Source organism: Salvelinus alpinus, chromosome 1 (assembly GCF_045679555.1).
Source record: "Salvelinus alpinus chromosome 1, SLU_Salpinus.1, whole genome shotgun sequence".
NCBI classification, from domain to species: domain Eukaryota; kingdom Metazoa; phylum Chordata; class Actinopteri; order Salmoniformes; family Salmonidae; genus Salvelinus; species Salvelinus alpinus.
In genome coordinates, this window is record NC_092086.1 from 74339218 (window position 1) to 74363938 (window position 24721).

The window sequence follows — 24721 nt, forward strand, 5'->3', positions numbered from 1 at the left end:
ATACTTTTCTATTGTGTTATTGACTGTACGTTTGTTTATCCCATGTGTAACTCTGTGTCGCTTTGCTCAATATTGGCCAGGTCGCATTTGTAAATGAGAACTTATTCTCAACTGGTCTACCTGATTAAATAAAGGTGAAAAAAAAAAAAAACATCACTTATATTTGACCGTGGCAGCTCTAGCAGGGCAGAAATTTGACAAACTGAAGGTGGCATTCCATGAAGGTGCCACGTTAAGTCCCTGAGCTCTTCAGTAAGGCCATTCTATTGCCAATGTTTGTATATTGAGACTGAGATTGCTGTGTACTCGATTTTATACACCTGTCAGCAACGGGTGTGGCTGAAATAGCCGAATCCACTAATTTGAAGGGGTGTCCACATAATGTTGTGTATATATATTGTGTACTTGAATGGGAATATTGGTTTGAAATTCTGTCAATCACCCATAACAAACCTATTCATAGAAATATAGTTAATAGAATAGATGTTACCATTTAAATTGACCTTTGAAGGTGGGTGACTGGTGGCCATCTTTGTTGTAGTAATGAAAAGTTGAAATAAATTAAATTATAAAGGTGTATGAATGGACAAAGCCATCGATCACTTGACACCATTCATTCCTATGTTTAGACTCAATAGCGCATTGAAGCCAACTGAAGTCGGTTAAGATAGCGTCTCATGGAGACATTAGATGCACAGTTTGTGCTACTCCATGAAGTAACGTTTCAGGCTAGCTCAGTGCTGCCCCATCTCATTGAGTAACTCAAGTTGAATCCCTGACCGTGGTACTGCAGGCTGCCATTGGCAACTAAATTATCCGTGACTTCTGTGTGCGATAAAAATTTTTACATTTTTGTTTGTTTTGAATAATCTGCTCTAGGACATTACTTCTGGTGTATTAGAAGTAATTATTGGCACCATGATTCTCTTCTAAAATGTTTTTATTTATAAGATTGACCACGTCATTTTTCCATTCTATAATGGGGATCTTGTTTTCTGCTAACAATGCCCGCAGTACCACTGTCGGCCTTGAACTTCTGTGGCTTCATTGAGAAGGGGCAGTCGTTCTCCCCTGGTCTCAACTGATAGAGGGCACAACACAGCCTCAGAGTATATAAAGTAGGGTCTAAGCTATGCGAGTATGCAAAGAAAATATTGACTTTATGCGTTTTTAGGCTATAGGTATGGCGTTTGGTAATGGCTTTGTAACCTCTTGTGATGAGCTTTCGTATAGGCTAGTACTGAAGTGGGCGTGGCTATTTGCGTATTTGTAGACTGATTCATAAATGCAGCAAGTGTCCTCGTTAACACCGGTTACCCCATCAAATGACCCACTTGCGTTCAGTTCATTCCTCAGTTTGTCTCATTCACTCACATGACTTATGAGACAGTTAGTGGCCCAGTTCAAATGCTCCGTTCTACGTTGACCCATTTCAGCCCCGGTTTCAGGGGGTCGATCTTTACTTACACTGACAACTTTTGGTTTCTTGCAGCCCAAAAGACTTGCTAATTAAACTCACAACCACCAACAAACCCTTGACCCCTATAATTTCCCTCACAGTGGCTGTAAATGTGGTTAAATAAATACTGCTGTGCTGTGTGCTTCTTGATATGTTAGTCTCAGTCAGGGATGTAATTCGTCAGGAATTCCTGCTTTCTTGACATTATCCTCAATTCCTGCATAATAGAAACTGACCTATCCCCTAGCGAAAATCTTGATTTTCCTATGTTGACTGTCGTGTCAATGACTTTGTCAACCACTTTGAAAATAACCAATTTAAAAAGGTTGACGACATCCGCTCCTCATTCACTCTGCCTATTCAGTCCACAGGTCCCACTCACACGCTTTGACGTCTTTCTCCCCTTTCTCTCCAGATGAAATCCTGCGACTAGTGAGGTCAGACCGCCCGACAACCTACCCGCTCGACCCCAACCCCTCCTCCCTTCTCCAGAACATCTCTGGAGATCTTCTCCCATTCCTCACTTCCCTCATCAACTCATCCCTGACCACTGGCTGCATCCCCTCTGACTTAAAAAAAGCCAGAGTTGCTTCCCTCCTCAAGAAACTAACACTCTGATGTCAAACTACAGACCGGTATTCAGTATTTTCTTTCCAAAACACTTGAGCCTGCTGTCTTTCTCTGAACGATATTGACCCTTACCAGTCAGGCTTCAAGACAGGTCTCTCAACTGAGACTGCTCTGCTCTCTGTCTCACGAATGCTCTCCGCACTGCCAAAGCTGACGCTCTTGCCTCTGTTCTCATCCTCCTAGATCTATCCGCTGCCTTCGACACATGAACCATCAGATCTTCCTCTCCACCCTCTCAGGGCTGGGCGTTTCAGGCTCTGCGCTCTCTTGGGTTGCATCCTACCTGGCAGGCCGCTCCTATCAGCTGACGTGGAGAGGATCTGTGTGTGCACCACATGCTCACACTATTGGTGTCCCCCAGGGCTCGGTTCTAGGCCCTCTCCTCTTCTCTATACACCAAGTTACTCAGCTCCGTCATATCATAACATGTTCTCTCCTAACATTGCTATGCGGATGACACTCAACTATTTTTCTCCTTCCCCTCCCCTTCTGACACCCAGGTGGCGCACCCAGGTGCCTGGCAGATATCACTGCTTGGATGTCGGCCCACCAACTCAAGCTCAACCTCGACATGATTGAGCTGCTCTTCCTCCCGGAAGGCCTGCCCGCTTCAAGACCTCTCAATCACAGTTGACAACTCCACAATGTCCCCCTCCTAGAGAGCAAAGAACTTGGCATGACCCTTGACACATTCTTTTGTTCTCTGAAAACACCAAAGCGGTGACTCGCTCATGCAAGTTACTTGTTCCACAACATCCGTAGTGTTCGACCCCACCTCACACAGGAGGCAGCGCAGGTCCTAATCCAGGCACTTGTCACCACCTGTCTGGACTACTGCAACTCGCTGTTAGCTGGGCTCCCCGCTTGTGCCATCAAACCCCTGCAACTTATACAGAACGCCGCATGCCGTTCAACCTTCCCAAGTTCTACCATGTCACCCTGCTCCTCTGCACACTCCACTGGCTTCCAGTCGAGGCTTGCATCCACTACAAGACCATGGTACTTGCCTTTCGTGAACGAACCGTCACACTTGACTTTTCCCCCCCTACTAGCACTAACTTTGATAACTACGTTATTGAAGAAAAATGTACTTACTATCAGTGAGATACTTTTGTGTACAAGTGGACACCCATTCAAATATGCGAATTTGTTTATTTCAGCCACACCCGTTGCTGGCAGCTGTATACAATCGAGCACACAGCCATGCAATCTCCATAGACAAACATTGAGGTAGAATGGCCTTACTGAAGAGCTCAGTGACTTTCAACGTGATACCGTCATAGGAAGCCACCTTTCCAACATGTCAGTTCGTCAAATTTCTGCCCTGCTAGAGATGCCCTGGTCAACTGTAACTACTGTTATTGTGAAGTGGAACTGTCTAGGAGCAACAACGGCTCAGCCGCGAAGTTGTAGCCGAGTGCTGAAGAACGTAGGGCGTCAAATTGGTCTGTCCTCAGTTGCAACACTCACTACCGAGTTCCAAACGGCCTCTGAAAGCAACGTCAGCATAAGAACTGTTCGTCGGGGGCTTCATGAAATGGGTTTCCATGGCCGAGCAGCCGCACACAAGCCTAAGATCGCCATGTGAAATGCCAAGTGTCGGCTGGAGTGGTGTAAAGCTCGCCGCCATTGGACTCTGGAGCAGTGGAAACGCGTTCTTTGGACTGATGAATCACGCTTCACCATCTGGCAGTCAACGGACGAATCCTGTTTCAGCATGACAATGCCCCCGGGCACAAAGTGAGGTCCATACAGAATTGGTTTGTTGATCGGTGTGGAAGAAATTGACCGGCCTCCACAGAGCTCTGACCTCAACTCCATCGCACACCTTTGGGATGAATTGGAACACCGACTGCGAGCCAGGCCTAATCGCCCAACATCAATTCCCGACCTCAGCTGCTCTTGTTGCTGAATGAAGCAAGTCCCCACAGCAATGTTCCAACATCTCATGGAAAGCTGTCCCAGAAGAGTGGAGGCTGTTATAGCAGCAAAAACTAACTCCATACTAATGCCCATGATTTTGGAAGTTATGTTGAACGAGCAGGTGTCCACATACTTTTGGTCATGTGTATGTGGTTGTTCAACCTAGCTATCTTAAAATGAATGCACTAACTAAGTTGCTCTGGATAAGAGCTTCTGCTAAATTATTAAAATGTTTAATTATTGCAGCCAGCAAGCAACTGACGATCCCCAGAACAGACTGTTCCTACCTTATTGAAAATGAGGTGTGTGTGATGGTTGAGGTTCATTCTTTTCTCTCTCTTCTCTCTGTCAGAAATGGTGGAGTCCATGAAGAACGTGGCCGGCATGGACGTGGAGCTGACGGTGGAAGAGCGGAACCTGCTGTCGGTGGCGTACAAAAACGTGATCGGAGCCAGAAGAGCATCCTGGAGGATAATCAGCAGCCTCGAACAGAAAGAAGAGAACAAAGGAGGCGAAGACAAGCTAAAGATGATCAGGGAATACAGGCAAACGGTGAGCCACCGGGACGGCGGTAGTAGGAGAATAGAATCCCTGATGAAGGCAGCTTGCTGTCAATGTTAGCTACATAATAAATGTAGACCTATTGCATTGGAGGGATGGTCTGTGGCTCCTTTCAAAGTAGAGGTTAAGACTCGTGTCCTCTTTTAATCTTTTGAAGAGGTCATTCAATGGTCATGTTATGTAAAAATTAGACTTCAAAGTTGAGTGTGATGTTTTTTCCCCATTCTCGAGTTTGTTGACAACTGGTGTTGTGTGTGTTGTCTGCTCTGCAGGTGGAGACTGAGCTAAAATCAATCTGTAACGACATTCTGGATGTACTGGATAAGCACCTCATTCCAGCTGCAAACACGGGAGAATCAAAGGTTTTCTACTACAAAATGTACGTCTGTGGATGGGAGATATCTTCAAAAACTATTTTGCACACACCAGCGAATATGTACGCCCTGACTGCGCTAGTAATATGAGAAAAGGCTGCCATGTCTTCTCAGTGCAGCATTGTGGCCGTCGCTCACACAACACGCTCTCTCGCTCTCTCTGGCAAGCAGAGCGTAAAACCTCTGATCTGAGCTGTGAAAAAACAGCTACTCTGCATCTGTTTTCCACACTTTTCTGTGAAGTGTGTACTTGTGCGCAACCTAGAGCTTGGCCAATAAACCAAAAATGATCAACACCGACCATACCAATCACTTATCGCAGACATTTTGCTGATATCATTCATTACAATAAGCAGACTATACTAGAAAAATGTGACATTTGCTAATATGGGTGATTGTTAATGGGACAATTGATGGCTACAACCATCAAACTAGTAGTAATGTGTTATGCGCTGAAAATGTGTTATTTCCTCTGTTAAAATTAGCAAAAAGTAGTCTTCTATCCAAAGTGTTTAAAATGTTCTGTGCTCCTTGACTGTCTTACTTTCATTTCGGTGTTTATTAGCGAGCTGGACACAGTCAAGAAACGGTATGAATGTAGGTCCATTATAATTTCTGCACATTTTCCATTTGTTTTTTGTAATTTTAAAGTATATGTGACCGACCGCCTCGATTTGGTCTTATGTATCAAAATTTGAAATTGTGTTTTTTACGTTGGATAAAAGTGGAGACGCAGACCTACAAAATGTTATATTATACACTGCAGGTGAGCAACAATGGGAAAGTAACTTTGCTTTGAAAGTTGATAAACTTGTAACCCCACTTTTGAGAAAATGGCCCTTTTGGTACACGTACTGGAGAGCTCTTCTTTTTTCTTATACCCATTCAGCATCGTTCACACCTACTGAAGCCTTAGTCCCAGCCATCTCTTTAAGGATTCACATGTGAGGTCATGTGGTAAACACACGTTATATCACATCAAATCTAAGTTTATTTGTCACATGCACAGGATGCAGAAGGTGTAAACGGTACAATGATAGTACTTGCAATATCAAAAACAAAGTGTCCAGATAAAAATATTTTATGAATATTTTCTCGTTATTAGATGACGCTTACCCGACACACTTGTCTAAATTGATGGGATATGTGAAGGAAATGCTATAACCACCCCTCACCCAGATCTAGCTAAGTGAATGGGTCACTATTGTCTAGACATGTACACATGAAATGCCATCGATGGTTGAAATCACCCACAGAAACACCTGCTAACTTGATGGGTCATGTAATAATCCGGACGAAGTGGAGTCTTTTGTTAGACTAAATCTAACAAACTAGGTTAAATGTTAACTAGCTAACATTAGGCTATAACTAGCAATGCAAATGGTTTTCTGATTCAAATAATATTACTACACAGATCATACACGTAACGTTAGCTAGTGAGCCAGCAAGCTAACATTTGCTAGCTAACGGTCTGCTTTAACTTGCAATAAAAATGACTTTCTGACAAAATTTGAATCTTATATCTGAGCTAGGCTCTTACTCGTCCGAATACATGGATGAACGCTTCACAGCAGACTGGAACCATTTTAACTCCATTTTCTTTGTAGCTAAGTCTTGTTTGGCCAGCTTTGTGTCAAGTCACTCCAGTTCACACTAACCGTGGCGTGTGCAGAATGTAGCCCATCACTTTTTCCTACTGATCTGTCGATCGTGCCTGTTAAATTCAGTGCATCAATCTTGTTGTGAAAAGTAGCAAAACTTTTGTAGTTCTCGATGGCTAACGTTATATCTTTAATAAATGGCGCGGTAGAAAGGACTGTCAACACATACTAAACAGCTCACGTTATAGACAGAAGCAAGCTACATGGCAGACCAATCCAAACCCATCTCCTGGCATGTCCAGCCCATACATTATCTCAGCCAATCATGGCTAGTGGGAAGGTTCCTGTCATCCCCCCGCCCCCAAATAAAATCAATAAATCATTCTAATACTGTATATATTTATTTTACCCCCTCACGAGCTGGATTTGGCCCACGGGCTGTATATTTGACATCCCTGGTTTAAAGAATCAGAACAAATACTCTGGTGTACATGGTTATAGACTTAATGTTCTATTTACCATTATAGCATCAATTCAGGACATTTTATCGCGATATAGATTTTTGTCCATATCGCCCAGCTCTAGCACTACCCCACAAGGATTTATAAGCACACGCTTGGTGTAAGCAAGGGCTCTTAACACCAATCCTTTTCCAATTCCAAATAGGGGAGTTCAGTGTAGAAGTGCGTACCTCAGGAAAATAGTCCTATGTTAACATAAGGAGACTGTTAACATAAGGGTTGAAATAACCATGGTCTCGTTCTCCCCTCTGTCCTCAGGAAGGGAGACTACCACAGGTACCTGGCAGAGTTCGCCACGGGCAACGACAGGAAGGAGGCGGCGGAGAACAGTTTGGTAGCCTACAAAGCCGCGAGCGACATCGCCATGATCGAGCTCCCCCCGACTCACCCCATCCGCCTGGGACTGGCACTCAACTTCTCCGTATTTTATTATGAAATTCTCAATTCCCCTGACCGCGCATGCAGGTGGGCCCCTTCTCTCCTGTCTCATCTTCTCTTCTCATCTTCTCTCTTTTCCCCACTCACTCCACATATCTGTCTCGCCCATCTCCCTCTACACTCAATTGCCAGATGTGTTAAGTAGAAAGGGTTGTGAGGGAGTAATAATACATTTGATTTATATGCATTGCCTTACTCATTGTTTTCCTGCAGTACCAGGCGTTAAACCGTCTTTCAGTAATATCTTCAAAGAAACAGAACAAGTTCTGATTTGATTATTATTTGGGGCTCATATCTGGTGCTGCATCATGCCATGGTGAAATTTTCAGACTGGGTGTGCAGTACAGTCTCACCAATACAGTACATTGAGATAGTCACCTCATGCCCTGGCTAGTAATACAATATATATATTTTTTACAAATACATTTTATTGTATATTCCATACCAGTACATGTTACTAGATGTTCAGCCCATTGTTGATGTGTGACTTGGATGCTGTGTGAAATCCAACCTTTGACCCCTCTGCTCTGCCCACGCTGCTGCCCTCAGGTTGGCGAAGGCGGCATTTGACGATGCCATTGCAGAACTGGACACGCTGAGCGAGGAGAGCTACAAGGACTCCACGCTCATCATGCAGTTGCTACGCGACAACCTTACATTATGGACTTCAGACATGCAGGGAGACGGTGAGCGTTCCATGCGTCTTCATCTGTTATATATGTAGCACAATAGTTGGACTAAACACACACCAGCGTCTCTTTTCCGTGTTGTTCAAAAGTATGCTGCTACATCAGCTTGACAGCAAACAAGGTCACATAGAGGATGGGTGTTTTCCAGCTATTGACTTTACAGACTGCTGGACTGGTGCGGTGTACACTTGACCTCACCCACCCTTTCTCTAACTTCCCTCCTCCCCTCAGTACAGTGGTCCTTCTCTAACCGAAGCACCTCTCCATCTCTAGCACTCTCTTTCTCCCTCTCGTTCTCTTTATCTTTCACCTTTCTCTTTGTTTCTCTCCCTTTTACTTTTTTTGTTCTGGTCCGTCTGTTGAGCTGTACTCCCTTTCACTGCTCTAATATCTCTCCCCCATCTCTCTCGTGTCTCCGTTTTCCTCTGTGTAGATTCTTAAGGACAACCCCTCTTCATTCCCTCTATAGAACTGTATTTTGTAAGTCATCTCTTTCACCTTTCTTGGGCATACCTCTTGCTCCCTCACTCAGACTTGCTACCCCTCACTAACCCTTTGTCACTGCATCGTCCAGCGCCAGGTTGGGTTCATTAGGGCACACCGTAGCAAAATGTTGTGCAATGGAAAACAAGTGTTTCTTATTAAATAGTGCTGAACATTGAGTGCATTTTTAGGTCTATTCAGCTTCGGTTCGATAATGAAAAAATAATCAAGTTTTAGTTTTTTAAATAAAATGTTTTATTACTTGCACTATGCATTATGTGCATTAAATGCTGTAAAAACACAGAATAAAACTATTAATAAACGTCCCATGATGGTAGGGACTTCCCATTACTGCTTATCACTTATTAACCCCGTAAAACAATACACATCAATATCTGTCTTTTTTTTTGCATGGCCTGCGTCTACATCTTACGATGTTGGCCCTCAGCATCTGCGGTGTAAGTTGGCAGCGTTACAGTGGTGTTTGTCAGTCCAGGAGACATCCCGAAAATCTGTCTTCTCATGAAAATGCCTGTCGCGTCCAAACGGTTATAGCCTAATGTTAGCTAGTTAACATTGAACCTAGTTTGTTAGCTTTAACTACTTGCAGATTCATACTATAGAAAAACTATTTCCCCTCTATGGAAAGATGACTCTTACGAACACAATGTTCTCTGTTCGACCCCAACAAGCGTCACAGGACTCGTGTGAAGTCGATACCGACACCGATTATTGGAGGACCAAAAAAAGCCAATACCGATTAATCGGCCGATTTTTATATATAAATTTGTAATAATGACAATTACAACAATACTGAATGAACACTTTTATTTTAACTTAATACATCAATCAAATCTATTTAGTCTCAAATAAATAATGAAACATGTTCAATTTGGTTTAAATAATGCAAAAACACAGTGTTGGAGAAGAAAGTAAAAGTGCAATATTTGCTATGTAAAAAAGCTAACGTTTAAGTTCCTTGCTCAGAACATGAGAATATATGAAAGCTGGTTGTTTCTTTTAACATGAGTCTTCATTATTCCCAGGTAAGAAGTTTTAGGTTGTAGTTATTATAGGACTATTTCTCTCTATACCATTTGTATTTCATATACCTTTGACTATTGGATGTTCTTATAGGCACTATAGTATTGCCAGCCTAATCTCGGGAGTTGATAGGCTTGAAGTCATAAACAGCGCAATGCTTGAAGCACAGCGAAGAGCTGCTGGCAAATGCAGGAAAGTGCTGTTTGAATGAATGCTTACGAGCCTGCTGCTGCCTACCACCGCTCAGTCAGACTGCGCTATCAAATATAAAATCATAGACTTAATTATATATAAAACACAGAAATACGAGCCTTAGGTCATTAATATGGTAAAATCCGGAAGCTATCATTTCGAAAACAAAACGTTTATTCTTTCAGTGAAATACGGAACTTTTCCGTATTTTATCTGACGGGTGGCATCCCTAAGTCTAAATATTGCTGTTACATTGCACAACCTTAAACGTTATGTCATAATAATGTACAATTACGGCAAATTAATTACGTTCTGGGTTAGGAAGAAATGGTCTTCACACAGTTCGCTACGAGCCAGGCAGCCCAAACTGCTGCATATACCCTGACTCTGCTTGCACAAAACGCAAGTTAAAATAAATTCATGTTAGCAGGCAATTTAAACTAAATATGCAGGTTTAAAAATATATACATGTGTATTGATTTTAAAGACCTTGATGTTTATGGTTAGGTACACATTGGTGCAACGACAGTGCTTTTTTCGCGAATGCGCTTGTTAAATCATCACCCGTTTGGCGAAGTAGGCTGTGATTTGATGATAAATCAACAGGTACTGCATCGATTATATGCAACGCAGGACAAGCTAGATAAACTAGTAATATCATCAACCATGTGTAGTTAACTAGTGATTGTTAAGATTGATTGTTTTTGATAAAATAAGCTTAATGCTAGCTAGCAACTTATCTTGGCTTTTGCTGCGCTCGCATCTCCTCGTGGAGTGCAATGTAATCGACCATAATCGGTGTCCAAAAATGCAGATTACCGATTGTTATGAAAACTTGAAATCGGCCCTAATTAATCTGCCATTCCGATTAATCGGTTGACCTCTAGTTTGGGCTACACACTAATATGACCCCTCTATGGAAAGGTGAGACTCACGAACACGTACAGTGCCTTCAGAAAGTATTCACACCTCTTTCGTGTTTCCATATTTTGTTGTTACCGCCAGGATTTGAAATGTGTTACATTGAAATTGTGTCACAGATCTACACACAACACCCCATAATGTCAAGGTGGAATTTTGTTTTGTATAATTTTTTTAAATGAAAATGAAAAGCTGAAATGTCTTGAGTCAATAAGTATTCAACCTTTTGTAATGGCAAGCCTAAATAAGTGCAGGAGTAAAAAATGTGCTTAACAAATCGCATAATAAGTTACATGGACTCATTCCATGTTCAGTAATAGTTAACTTGATTTTTGAACAACTACCCCATCTCTGTACCCCACACATACAATTGTCTGTAAGGTCTCTCAATCGAGTTGTGAATTTCAAGCACAGATTCAACCACAAAGACCAAGGAAGTTTTTCAATGCCACTCAAAGAAGGGCACCGGTCAATGGCTAAAAGTAGCTGAATGTCCCTTTGAACATGAGGAAGTTATTAATTAAGCTTTTCATGATGTTTCAATATACCCAGTCACTACAAAGATAGAGGCGTCCTTCCTAACTCATTTGCCAGAGAGGAAGGAAACTGCTCAGGGATTTCACCATGAGGCCAATGGTGATTTTAAAATGGTTATAGTTTAATGGTTGTAATATGAGAACTGATGGAGCAACAACATTGTAGTTACTAACCTAAATGACAGAGTGAAAAGATTGAAGCCTGTACAGAATACAAATATTCCAAAACATGCACCCTGTTTGCAACAAGGCACTTAACTAATACTGCAAAAAACGTGGCAAAGAAATGTACTTTTTGTCCAGAATACAAAGTGTTCACTGAGTACACATTACTGAGTACCACTCTTCATATTTTCAAGCATGGTGGTGGCTGCATCATGTTATGGGTACGCTTGTCATTGGGAAGGACTAAGACGTTTTTTTAAGATAAGAAACCGAATACAGCTATGCACAGGCAAAATCCTAGAGGGAGAAACTGGTTGTCTGCTTTCCAACAGACACTGGGAGACAAATTCACATTTCAGCGGGACAATAACCTAAAACACAAGGCCAAATCTACACTGGATTTTCTTACCAAAATGACATTCAATGTTCCTGAGTAGCTTAGTTACAGCTTTACTTAAATTGGCTTGAAAATCTATGACAAGACTTGAAAATAGTTGTCTGGCAACGATCAACTTGACAGACCTTGAAGAATTTAAAAAAGAATAATGGGCAAATATTGTACAATCCAGGTGTGCAAAACTGTAATCTCCACCAACGGTGAGCCAACAAACTTCTACAAAGTTTTACTCGGATAGGAACACTTATGTAAATGAGATGTATTTTTGTATTTAAAATGTACACATTTATAGAAACTTGTTTTCACTTTGTCATTAGGGGGTATTGTGTGTAGATGGGTGAGAATCTATTTAATAATGTTTTTATTCAGGCTGTAACACAACAAAATGTGGAATAAGTCAACGGGTATGAATACTTTTTGAAGGCACTGTACGTCGCTTGTTTTGTTCTAGGACGCCCACAAGCCTCACAAGACTTGTCTGAAGGTAGCCTGATACCAGTTTTTAAAAATGAATGGAAGTATATATGGAAGTAGTTTACTGCCTAAAAAATGTGTTAAAAGGATACTTCGGGATTTTGGCAATGAGGCCCTTTATATACTTCCCCAGAGTCGGATGAAGTCGTGGATACCATTTTATGACGAACTATCCCTTTAAATATGGGTAAAACAAATAAATAATAGTGATTTTTCTTACATCTCTCAGATATAGGACAGACCCTTCAAAACAATCTTCATTTTAATTAATTTTTTGACTATCTGTTTTTCCTTCTACGAATCTGTTATTCAATGTGTTTCTATGGGCTAATGGCATTAAGGCCAAATTCAATGTTTAATCAAATATTTTTTATTTTATACCTAAAGGGGTCCCTCAAGCGTAGACTCTCAGGCAGGGGTCTCCAACCTTTTCTAACTTGACAACTACTCAAATAAGCCTGTTCTTCTGTTCTCCCCTGCAATGCTTCCCCAGGTTCTTAGTGCAGTACTTTCTCTTGTCCACTATGCTTTCTTTTAGAGGGGGCACTATAAAATGAGTCCTTGCGCTAACTGAGGAAATATTGACTTAACACAAGTGGTCATATTTAGCTAACTCTCGGCTGACAGAAACCACAATAGGAATTAGCTAATAGAAATTACTATTTACAATTCATCAAATCACGGGTGAGCTCACCATTGATCGAAATGATTTAGTAAAACACTTTTAAAAAATCGAATGTAATCCGACGATGGGTAGTTCGTGTGCGCCACAATGTTTGTTTTTCCGCATCAGCCGAAGAGGAGACCAGATTAGTTTGTTCTGTTTGCAGTATGCATGTTGAGAAGGGGGTGTGTCTTCTATGATCATTCACTTCCGGAAGTTTACTCGAAAGATGAGTGAACCATTCCTTCACCTCATTATAACATCTTTGGTCTGACAGATGTTTATCTGACACCCAAAATGCATTGTATAATGTCAACAAACATGGTGCCACACATAGCTGGCAAATGGCTTAACATTCGCTCATCATAATCAGTACAACCTTCAAAAAGTATTTGACACACATCATGGGTGTCCATTACAATCTATACAATAATCAGAATGCATTATTTGCCAGCAGTACTTGAAAACGTGAATAAAACTGTAAATACATTATGCTCCATACGTAAACGACAACACGATATACAGAAAATAAGGCACTTATTTTGATAGGAATGCGCACATGTTTCATTTAATTAACCTTTATTTAACTAGGCAAGTCAGTTAAGAACAAATTCTTATTTACAATGACGGCCTAGGAACAGTTGTTGAGGGGCAGAACGACCTTGTCAGCTTGGGGATTCGTTCTAGCAACCTTTCGGTTACTGGCTCAACGCTTTAACCACTAGGCTACCTGCCGCCCCAACGTGTCCAAAGTTATTATTTGTAAGGAAAACAACAATGAAGGCAATGCGAGCGCTAGCCAGAAAATGTGTCAGTCAATTCGTAAAAAAACAACAACCTGAAAATAAACAATTTCAGTTAATTAATGGGCAAGTTCATATGTTTCCCGTTTCATTACCATTTTCTTCAGTTTCATGCCTAGTGAACACGACCCTGTTCTAATCTTAGTCTAGGCCAGATGAGACTGTCTCTGGCCTAAAGTGCTCTGTGATGTCCACATGGCCCAACTCAACCATCAAGTATCTGGGTAGCATTTAGAACAGTTTTTTCGGGTGTGTGTCTGTGTGTCCATTAAGTAGAAGCTAGAGATGTTCCTCTCTCATTCGGCATGAGTTGAATGGGGTGTGGTTAGTGACACTGTCTGACTCACTGAAACGCAAGTTCTACCAACACTGTCTGTCTGGTTTTGAGCTAAAGTTAAGGGACTCCACTTATTAATATGGCTGAACACAGTACACTCAATCTTCACACTGAAACGCAAACGTGCGGTTGATGTGCACCAGCACACTAACTACATGTAGCTGAGATGTTTAGTTTTTCTCCCCTCACCATCTCACATGTATGGCACTAGTCTGGGTGATGGCAGAGGACATGGGGCAGTCCAACCAAGCAGCCTGTTGTTGTGTATGTAATGGTTATAGCAGGTCTTGATAAATTATATATATTTGTCATTTGATTTTGAGGCGGGGGAACAAACTCGGTATACTTTAAAATGACTAAAACCTGTAGAAATGATCATGGATCTACATAAAGTCCTTATCACTGGAAGCCTCACTGCCCTGTTGTCATGGTAACATTGGGTGGGCTCTGGATTCTTGTCCATTTTTTTCAAATGTTTTTTGCATTTGTGGTGAAATTGACAAACTGGCTTTTTAATTATGAAAATGTAATCCATTTTCCTCTCTCTTCAGGTGAAGAACAGAGTAAAGAAGCACTGCAAGATGTGGAGGATGAGACCCAGCAGTGAGACTTTATGGCCAATACCCGAAACCTCCCTCTCTCTCTCTCCCTCCTATTACCTCCCCTGTCTGTCCTACTACGTGTCACAGTGAGAGCTCCCAAACTTGGCTTTTACTCCGCCGTCCACTCGCTCTATTTCTCCCCACCTCTTCTTTCTTTAATTCTTTCTTTATGTTCTATCACTGTATCTGTCTGTCAGCTCATAGCCCCTCTGGGCTTCCTAGGGTTATCTCTTCTGGTTTTTATTTTCTTATAAAAAAAGTCCTATTAAATTCACCTATTTCAGTGGGAATAATATACTTCCACGTTAAAACACAAGAGAAAATGTAAAAGCTAAAGCTTCGAGCTGTTCCTGGTTGTTACCTTTTATTGATTTTTATAACTCCGTTGCAAGCCTGTAAGGTTCACGTCGTTCCCTTTCCTTCCTTTTTTTGTTGCTTTTTTCGTTTACATTTTTGCCATGTCATCAGTTGCCAAGTGTGTTGCTTGGGGTCGTCAACGTTCACACAATTTAACGAGTTGATTTTTAAAACGCAAACGTTTGCTGTAACTCTTTTTCCATAACTGTGATGTCTTTGTGCTACTTTACGCTAATCGTCTAAGCTTTTGGTCGCAAATTAGGGATGGTCGTGAATTTTGACGGTTTTTAAAAGGGACATTTTAATGCCCTCTTTATTTGTGATTCTCTCTCGTTCGTTCGTTCGTTGCAAGACTCTGTTTTATCAATGGTGATAGCTGAACTTCCCATGAGTGTCTCTTTCTTTGCGATCACCCCTCAAGTCCAGGGCATGGACCACGCATTTTTGTGCTCAAGAGGCTGTAGCGCTGCTTTTTTACTCATTGCTGACGTAAGGACACGATGGCTTGTAGCAGTTGGAGGGGGGGAAAAACAAGAATCTCCCTCTCTCTGATGTTAGGTAAAGCAGGTTTGCATTGGCACTGTCAAAAGAAAAACAACCTTTGTTTAAAAAAAGAAAAACCTGCTTATGTCATCTTGTATCCCCATTCTGTTCCAGAATGTTCCCTTTCTCTCTTTCTTTCTCTGTCTCTGTCCTGCCCCCATATTTTCTCTCTTGTTCAGTATGTGTAACTTGAATCTGATTTGTACTACTGGATATTCTGACTGGAGCCACAAGCACTGTCTGTATTCTTACTGAAACACAGCATGGAAATTAACATTAAACTTCAAATTAAAAAAAGGAACTTAAATTAAAATGCACCTGTCATGTCATTTTTTGCCCTCAAATGCCAGAGACCGACAACAGTTTACCTTCTGTTACTGTCATTGAAGGGTAAGGTGCTCATTCAGTGAGCTGATCAGGAAATTAGTCTTACCCTCCAACAGTAGCAACAGAATGTAAACTGTCGTCAGTTTCTGGCTAGACTACCTATTGATTCTGTAGATCTTTTTCTTTTGGAGTACCTAGGTTGAAAAGGGAAAGGCATAAGAACAACACACATTTTTGGAAAGATGTCTACTAATTAATACAGTATCTTGTTTTTGTCCCCACAGATTACTTGTACTTATAGTCAATGGGCCAGAGAGCCAAATTTCACATATTACGGTCCATGTATGCGGGTTATATTTTGGTATAATACCCACATTTAGCTACCTCCGATACATGGGTATCACTGCATTATGACCCCTATGCTGTTATTTGGGCCAACAGGATTGAAGATATGAAATGTAATTTTGTATTATCAGTGAAAAATCGTCTGTAAGGCAATTTGATAAGTTCACTTCATAATACAACACATTAAGGTGTGAAACAATTGGAATGGTGATGTCATCTCTATATCCAGCTAGAATGGACAGTATTGGGATGTGCTCTATTATGACATGGTATCCTCATAACTATACCAAATTTCACACATAACAAGGAGACACATTGGGTCTTATTTTGGGAAATTGATCCTACCAAAGGGGCTGCCATTTGCCCATCCCTGCAAAAGACTATTACAGGTGGCAACTAGAAAACCAATATGCTACCAGATTTTGATCTTTTGGACTTGAATTACTTCCATGTATGACCAATTTCCCGGTAAACGAATACAGTGCATTTGGAAAGAATACAGACACTGACTTTTTCCACGTTTTGTTACGTTACAGCCTTGTTAAAAAAAAATTATTAAATTTTAGAACATCTATTTCAATCTACACAATACCCCATAATGACAAAATATCACATTTACATAAGTATTCAAACCCTTTACTAAGTACTTTGTTGAAGCTCCTTTTGCTGCGATTACAGTCTTGAGTCTAATTGGGAATGACGCTACAAGCTTGGCACACCTGTATTTGGGGAGTTTCTCCCATTCTTCTCTGCAGATTCTCTCAAGCTCTGTCAGGTTGGATGGGGAGCATCGCTGCACAGCTATTTTCTGGTCTCTCCAGAGATGTTCGATCGGGTTCAAATCCGGGCTCTGGCTGGGCCACTCCAGGACATTGAGGCTTGTCCCGAAGCCACTCCTGCATTGTCTTGGCTGTGTGCTTAGGGTCATTGTCCTGTTGGAAGGTGAACCTTCGTCCCGGTCTGAGGTCCTGAGTGCTCTGGAGCAGGTTTTCATCAAGGATCTCTCTCTACTTTGCTTCGTTCATCTTTCCCTCGATCCTGACTAATCTCCCAGTCCCTGCCGCTGACAAACATCCCCACAGCATGATGCTGCCACCACCATGCTTCACCGTAGGGATGGTGCCAGGTTTCCTCCAGACGTGACGGTTGGCATTCAGGCCAAAGAGTTAAATCTTGGTTTCATCAGACCGGTGAATTGTGTTTCTCATGGTCAGAGTTCTTTAGGTGCCTTTTGGCAAACTCCAGTCAGACTGTCATGTGCCTTTTACTTAGGAGTGGCTTCATTCTGGCCACTCTAGCATAAAGGCCTGATTGGTGGAGTGCTGCAGAGATGGTTGTCCTTCTGGAAGGTTCTCCCATCTCCACAGAGGAGCTCTGTCAGAATAACCATCAGGTTTTTGGTCACCTCCCTGACCAAGGCCCTTCTCCCCCGATTGCTCCGTTTGGCCGGGCGGCCAGCTCTAGGAAGAGTCTCGGTGGTTCCAAACTTCTTCCATTTAAGAATGATTAGAGGCCACTGTGTTCTTAGGGACCTTCAATGCATTTTTTGGTACCCTTCCTCAGATCTGTGCCTCGACACAATACTGTCTCGGAGCTCTACGGACAATTCCTTCGACCTCATGGCTTGGATTTTACTCTGACATGCACTGTCAACTGTGGGAACTTATATAGACAGGTGTGTGCCTTTCCAAATCATGTCCAATTAATTTAATTTACCACAGGTGGACTCCAATCAAGTTGTAGAACATCTCAAGGATGATCAATGGAAACAGGATGCACCTGAGCTCAATTTCGAGTCTCACAACAAAGGGTCTGAATACTTATGTAAATATTTTTCAGTTTTTATTTTTGAATACATTTGCAAAAATGTCAAACTGTTCGATTTCTCATTATGGGGTATTGTGTGTAGATTGAGGGAAAACATTTAATCAATTTTAGAAGGTTGTAACGTAACAAAATGTGGAAAAAGGGAAGGGGTCTGAATACTTTACGAATGCACTGTAGTTCTGCTATTTGTAACATTGTTTCAATGATGAGTCAGTCTAGGTAAATCATCATAGGTAAACCAAATGCTATGTTTTTTAAGATGAAATTCATTCCAACTTGTCTCCACATGATAGGTTTTCGTATAAGGAGGTTCCTTTTCTAAAATCGGTCCAGTTCTTGTAACACCTGGTAAGCCTTCATCATTGGGCTTGTTAATGCACGTCATTGTTGGAGCCAACTGCAAAATACACTTAATTTGGATGCTCTGATGCCACTTAAAATATTGATTGGGTAACAATCAATTTCTTGATTATTTGATTTGTATGTGCAGTGTTCCCTTGTGAAATAGACACTGGTCTCAACGGTGCCCCCTATTTAAATAAAGGATCAATCAAAATACTACACATTCTTCTTTGTAGATCAGTCTATCAATCACAATTTACAAAAAAAATCACGTCTGCTGCAATTTATGGAGAGCCCCTTTCTGTTGTGTGGGAGCTCTGCGGCCTGAAGTGTTTCCCTCTCCTGTGTGATTTCTGGTTTTCTCATGACCTCTGGTGGTCAGTCAAGTGCAATCGCATATCAAATGTTGTTCAAATTGAGCTAGGGCCCAGCCGATATATTCTAATCCAGCGATTCTCAACTGGTAGGTTGCCACCCACATTTTGGAGTGTCTGAGTAAAAAATATATACACTGCTCAAAAAAATAAGGGAAAATAAGGGAACACTAAAATAACACATCCTAGATCTGAATGAATGAAATATTCTTATTAAATACTTTTTTCTTTACATAGTTGAATGTGCTGACAACAAAATCACACAAATGATCAATGGAAATCAAATTTATCAACCCATGGAGGTCTGGATTTGGAGTCACACTCAAAATTAAAGTGGAAAACCACACTACAGGCTGATCCAACTTTGATGTAATGTCCTTAAAACAAGTCAAAATGAGGCTCAGTAGTGTGTGTGGCCTCCACGTGCCTGTATGACCTCCCTACAACGCCTGGGCATGCTCCTGATGAGGTGGCGGATGGTCTCCTGAGGGATCTCCTCCCAGACCTGGACTAAAGCATCCGCCAACTCCTGGACAGTCTGTGGTGTGGCGTTGGTGGATGGAGCGAGACATGATGTCCCAGATGTGCTCAATTGGATTCAGGTCTGGGGAACGGGCGGGCTAGTCCATAGCATCAATGCCTTCCTCTTGCAGGAACTGCTGACACACTCCAGCCACATGAGGTCTAGCATTGTCTTGCATTAGGAGGAACCCAAGGCCAACCGCACCAGCATATGTTCTCACAAGGGGTCTGAGGATCTCATCTCGGTACCTAATGGCAGTCAGGCTATCTCTGGCGAGCACATGGAGGGCTGTGCGGGCCCCCAAAGAAATGCCACCCCACACCATGACTGACCCACCGCCAAACCGGTCATGCTGGAGGATGTTGCAGGCAGCAGAACGTTCTCCACGGCGTCTCCAGACTCTGTCACGTCTGTCACATGTGCTCATGTGCTCAGTGTGAACCTGCTTTCATCTGTGAAGAGCACAGGGCGCCAGTGGCGAATTTGCCAATCTTGGTGTTCTCTGGCAAATGCCAAACGTCCTGCGCGGTGTTGGGCTGTAAGCACAACCCCCACCTGTGGATGTCGGGCCCTCATACCACCCTCATGGAGTGTGTTTCTGACCGTTTGAGCAGACACATGCACATTTGTGGCCTGCTGGAGGTCATTTTGCAGGGCTCTGGCAGTGCTCCTCCTTGCACAAAGGCGGAGGTAGCGGTCCTGCTGCTGGGTTGTTGCCCTCCTACGGCCTCCTCCACGTCTCCTGGTGTACTGGCCTGTCTCCTGGTAGCGCCTCCATGCTCTGGACACTACGCTGACAGACACAGCAAACCTTCTTGCCACAGCTCGCATTGATGTCCCTTCCTGGATGAGCTGCACTACCTGAGCCACTTGTGTGGGTTGTAGACTCCGTCTCATGCTACCACTAGAGTGAAAGCACCGCCAGCATTCAAAAGTGACCAAAACATCAGCCAGGAAGCATAGGAACTGAGAAGTGGTCTGTGGTCACCACCTGCAGAACCACTCCTTTATTGGGGGTGTCTTGCTAATTGCCTATAATTTCCACCTTTTGTCTATTCCATTTGCACAACAGCATGCGAAATTTATTGTCAATCAGTGTTGCTTCCTAAGTGGACAGTTTGATTTCACAGAAGTGTGATTGACTTGGAGTTACATTGTGTTGTTTAAGTGTTCCCTTTATTTTTTTGAGCAGTGTATATTTAAAAAATACTCCAGTCTGAATATAGATGACTTAAACCAGGTTGAAAGTGTATAGAAATGATAATGAATTTAATTATTATAAAATATATATATTTGTCTATTTTTATATAGAGCTATTAGCAGTGCCATTTTGGTTGATTTGTGTTCTCACCAGTGAGTTTATTAACAGTCTGAATCAAGAATATGGGCAGATATCGATATATTTTAAAGGGATTCTCCGAGATTCTGCCATTAAGCCCTTGTTCTACTTACCCAGAGTCTGATGAACTCGCGGATACTATTTTCTTCTCTTTGACTTCGTCATTGCGGTAACGCTGGTTAGCATTGCCTTGCGAAGCTACAGCTAACTTCCTTCACAATGCACGCAGAAACATAAAAATGTATCCACAAGTTCATCTGACTCTGGGTAAGTAGAACAAGGGCTAAATGCCAGAATCTCGCAGTATCCCTCTAATCAATTATTTTGCCAAACTTTGCATATGTACAGAGAGGTCTGTGCTTATAGTGCACCAAATAACACATCTTAGTAGTTCTTAAAGAATTGTGTTTTCTATTTCTGAGCGCACCTAAATCTATGAAAATATCTTAAACTCAGAGGCTATTCTCCACGTTAATTTCCCTGTCACGAGAGAGGGGGTCCTGAAGGGTTCCAAAGCGATGATATCCTCATTGGTTAGTTCTTCCAGCCCACTAATCATGTCTGTGTAATTCTTCCTGTGGCCCCAGAGACGAGAACTAGCACCGTGACACAGCCAGGCACGGATCACTGCTGGCTGGTGAGAACCATGACGCTAAGCACAGCATCAGCAGGAGTGTGTCACAACATGGATGAGCTGTGTTTGTGTCTGGCAGCATTCCGGTGTGTACACGTTGATGTGCGTGTCTCTCTCTTTGGGGGGGGGGGGGGTAATGTCAGCTCAAAGTGGGTCACGGTTTTATTAGGCTTCTATGCAACGATGTGCGTCACCTCTCTCACTGTGCGGACATAAAGGACTCAATACCAGAGGACGAAACCAATACGTACAGCTGGAAGGATCTTGGGTCAGTTTTGCATAGTTAAACTATTTATTGTCCTGAAGTTCAGCAAATGAGTTGTACCTTGAAAGGAGCCTGGGCAATCTCTAACCTGTCATATATTTACCACGTCTTTCTTCTCCTTCATGAAACACACACACACACTAGAGCCATTTCCCCCTAGTCTAGATAGGTTTGTCTTTATTTATCATTCAGTCCATAAGTCCCCTGCGTACTGGTTTCAGTGTATCACCATTCAACACCATCTCTATCACAAGACACCAAACAAACAGCTTGATTGAAGATAGTCAATGATGGATCAAGAGATCCAGTGCCAGTGTTGCTGGTCAGTCCTGGAGCAGATGTCAGCTAAAGACCCGAGCTGTATCAAAGTAAATTGCTTGCGCCAGCAGCCAAGTGATGTCACCATCCCTGAGACCTGAAGTAATGCCTCTTCTTTTGCCCAACTAAGACAAATTTCGTCCACTAGCTTCTGGAGTATGAAGGTGCTGGCTTTGGATCGAATCCTGCCTCCTCGAACAGACAAGGATCTACTGTTGATCATAACAGATAGAGAGCCCCAGCTAGTTGGATGTGGTTGAAGTAGTAGGATCAGTCCTAGAGGGAGAAGGGTTTGTATCACGAGACACCGCGCTAGATCTTTCTTCCTTTGTCGCCCTTATCTCTTATTTTTGCCGTCCTGCGCTCTCATCAAAGCTATCTATCCGCCGCTCCTGCAGCACTGTCTGTGCGTGCATGCTAACATTATCAGCTAACAGAGCTGTTACATTGCAGGCATACAGCAGGGCGGGAAAGGGGGATACCTAGTCAGTTCAACTGAATGCCTTCAACTGAAATGTGTCTTCTGCATTTAACCCAACCCCTCTGAAGGGGGGGAACCCTCTGTTACTGGAGGCATCAGTATCTGTCTGCATCACACACACACATCACTGAACCAAGGCACAGCTGAACATTTGGGCTATAAGGGAGGCAGGAGGCTGCTATGGGCGGAAGATGAAAGATCTTTTGGGAAATGGCTAATATGCTACTGTTGCGGCTCTGCATGTCGGCCGTTTTGGTGCAATGTTGCATCACCTGATAAGAGACCCTTACTAAAGTGTACTGTCTGCTCCTGGTGGAGGAGCTGGATGAGGTTAATATCGATCGGTGATGATGAGGCCCAGAGGGGTGTCTGTCTGTCTGCCTGTGTCTGTGTGGGTTTGTCTGTCCGTATGTCTGTCTGTGTGTGAGCCTGACACACAAACATAACCACTGATTGTCAACACGACAGTCTGCGTTTCTCTCACGAGCTCATGAGGTTATTCGAGGCTACCATGAATTATTGATGTTATCCTCTACTGTTCTCATCCGCTACCCTGCTAAACGGCTTACTAGCCCTAGAGGAGAGTGTGCAGATCACATCAGATCCCTCTCTATGTCTGTGTGTGTGTGTGTGTGTGTGTGTGTGTGTGTGTGTGTGTGTGTGCGTGCGTGCGTGCGCGCGTGCGTGTCATGCTCTCCTCTCTCAAACCTGCCCTCTCTCCACTCCACACCAGAATGGATACCAGCCCCGAGTAGTTTAAGAGCCACTTACCTTTTTAGCTGACCGATTGTCAATGTCTGTTACCCATGGACTTTTGGAGTGTAGAAAGCTTGTGTTTTCATACAGTTCAGTCATGTGGAGATGACTCTCACCTCATGCTCACAGCGTGTGTGTGTGCGTGGCTAGCTTGAGCAAATGATTTAATTCTGTTATCATCGTGATTGATGTCCTAAAACTTTAGGAGTACAGAGAGCACGATGTCTTTAGGCTCTGCTCCTTCAGCTAAAACAGGTTGGAGGACTACTAAGACATTTGATCTTTCTTGAATTGCGGTGGCGTTTCCTGGATTGTTTTGCGAGGCAGAGGGCCTGGGTTTGAGCAATCGGTATCAGCTGAGTCAGGAGGAAGTGTTACTTGCTAAGCCTTTACACCTCCAGCAGTGTTTGGTCAGGACACATGCCTGAGACTGACTGTCTCACCCTAACTCCATCTCCCTACACACGCACAAACACAATACACACATCACCTGGGCTTTGGGGGCTTTGTCAAGAGGCTCTGTTATCAAACTCACTGGATGCCTCCTTGGAGAGAGAGCATGTAAGAGAGAGCACCTCTTTAAGATCAGACCGAGAGGGCTGTGTGAGAACAAAGCGGGGAAACGCTGCGTTGTGCATCACATCAAAGTCCAGGATTTAAGAGGATCAGCCACAGACAGACTTCCAGTACAGGTAAGGAGTCCTCAGGTAAACCCTGTGTCTGTCTGTCTGAGCTGACACTGTCACTCTCCCCCGGCATGCACAAGTTTAACAGCACCGCTCACTAACCTCCACTGGGAGTGAACTCACACAAACAAGCTTGTCACTGGGGAGAATGTTTGGGTGAGGATTTTTAGTCTTGTCCACACTTTCTGCTCTATATATTACGCTTGGCCTGCTACAGCTAGTTGGGTAACATTCTTCTTTACTAAATACCAGCCATTTTGATACGTAAAGAGTCATGTTATACAGTATATAGCCTACTTATAATACGTTCTAAATCATTATACCTGCAGGCTTTACGATCTGACCCTTTATTTCCAATTTCCGTCTAAAATGACATACCCAAATCTAACTGCCTGTTGCTTTTACCAGATCTAATTTATCACATTAGATCTGGTAAAAGATAATACAAAGAAAAAAACATTTTTTGTTTGTTCCATCTTTGAAAAGCAAGAGAAAGGTCATAATGTACTATTCCAGGTTAGGTGCAATTTAGATTTTGTCCACTAGATGGCAGCAGTGTATGTGCAAAGAACCTTTGATCCAATGAACCATTGCATTTCTGTTCAAAATGGCGTATCAAGTCTGCCCAAATGTACCTAATTGGTTTATTGATACATTTTCAAGTTCATAACTGTGCACTCTCCTCAAACAATAGCATGGTATTCTTTCACTGTAATAGCTACCCCCGCGGGGGGACACCGACCCTGTAGAGAATGTGAAGTGTTGACGCTGGCTCTACTAATAGCACTGT

At 42.7% G+C, this 24721-nt stretch overlaps 1 protein-coding gene across 1 annotated transcript in view; it reads left to right on the forward strand.

Moving 5' to 3' along the window:
• LOC139530333 (14-3-3 protein epsilon-like) overlaps positions 1 to 16027 on the forward strand; it is a 38133-nt gene extending 22106 nt beyond the window's left edge. The window contains exons 2-6 of the mRNA XM_071326637.1: positions 4365 to 4564; positions 4846 to 4952; positions 7328 to 7534; positions 8057 to 8193; positions 14764 to 16027. Coding sequence (XP_071182738.1) covers positions 4365 to 4564; positions 4846 to 4952; positions 7328 to 7534; positions 8057 to 8193; positions 14764 to 14819 — 707 coding nt within the window. The 3' untranslated portion in view covers positions 14820 to 16027. The remainder of the gene's footprint in view (positions 1 to 4364; positions 4565 to 4845; positions 4953 to 7327; positions 7535 to 8056; positions 8194 to 14763) is intronic.
• Positions 16028 to 24721: the final 8694 nt, after the last annotated feature.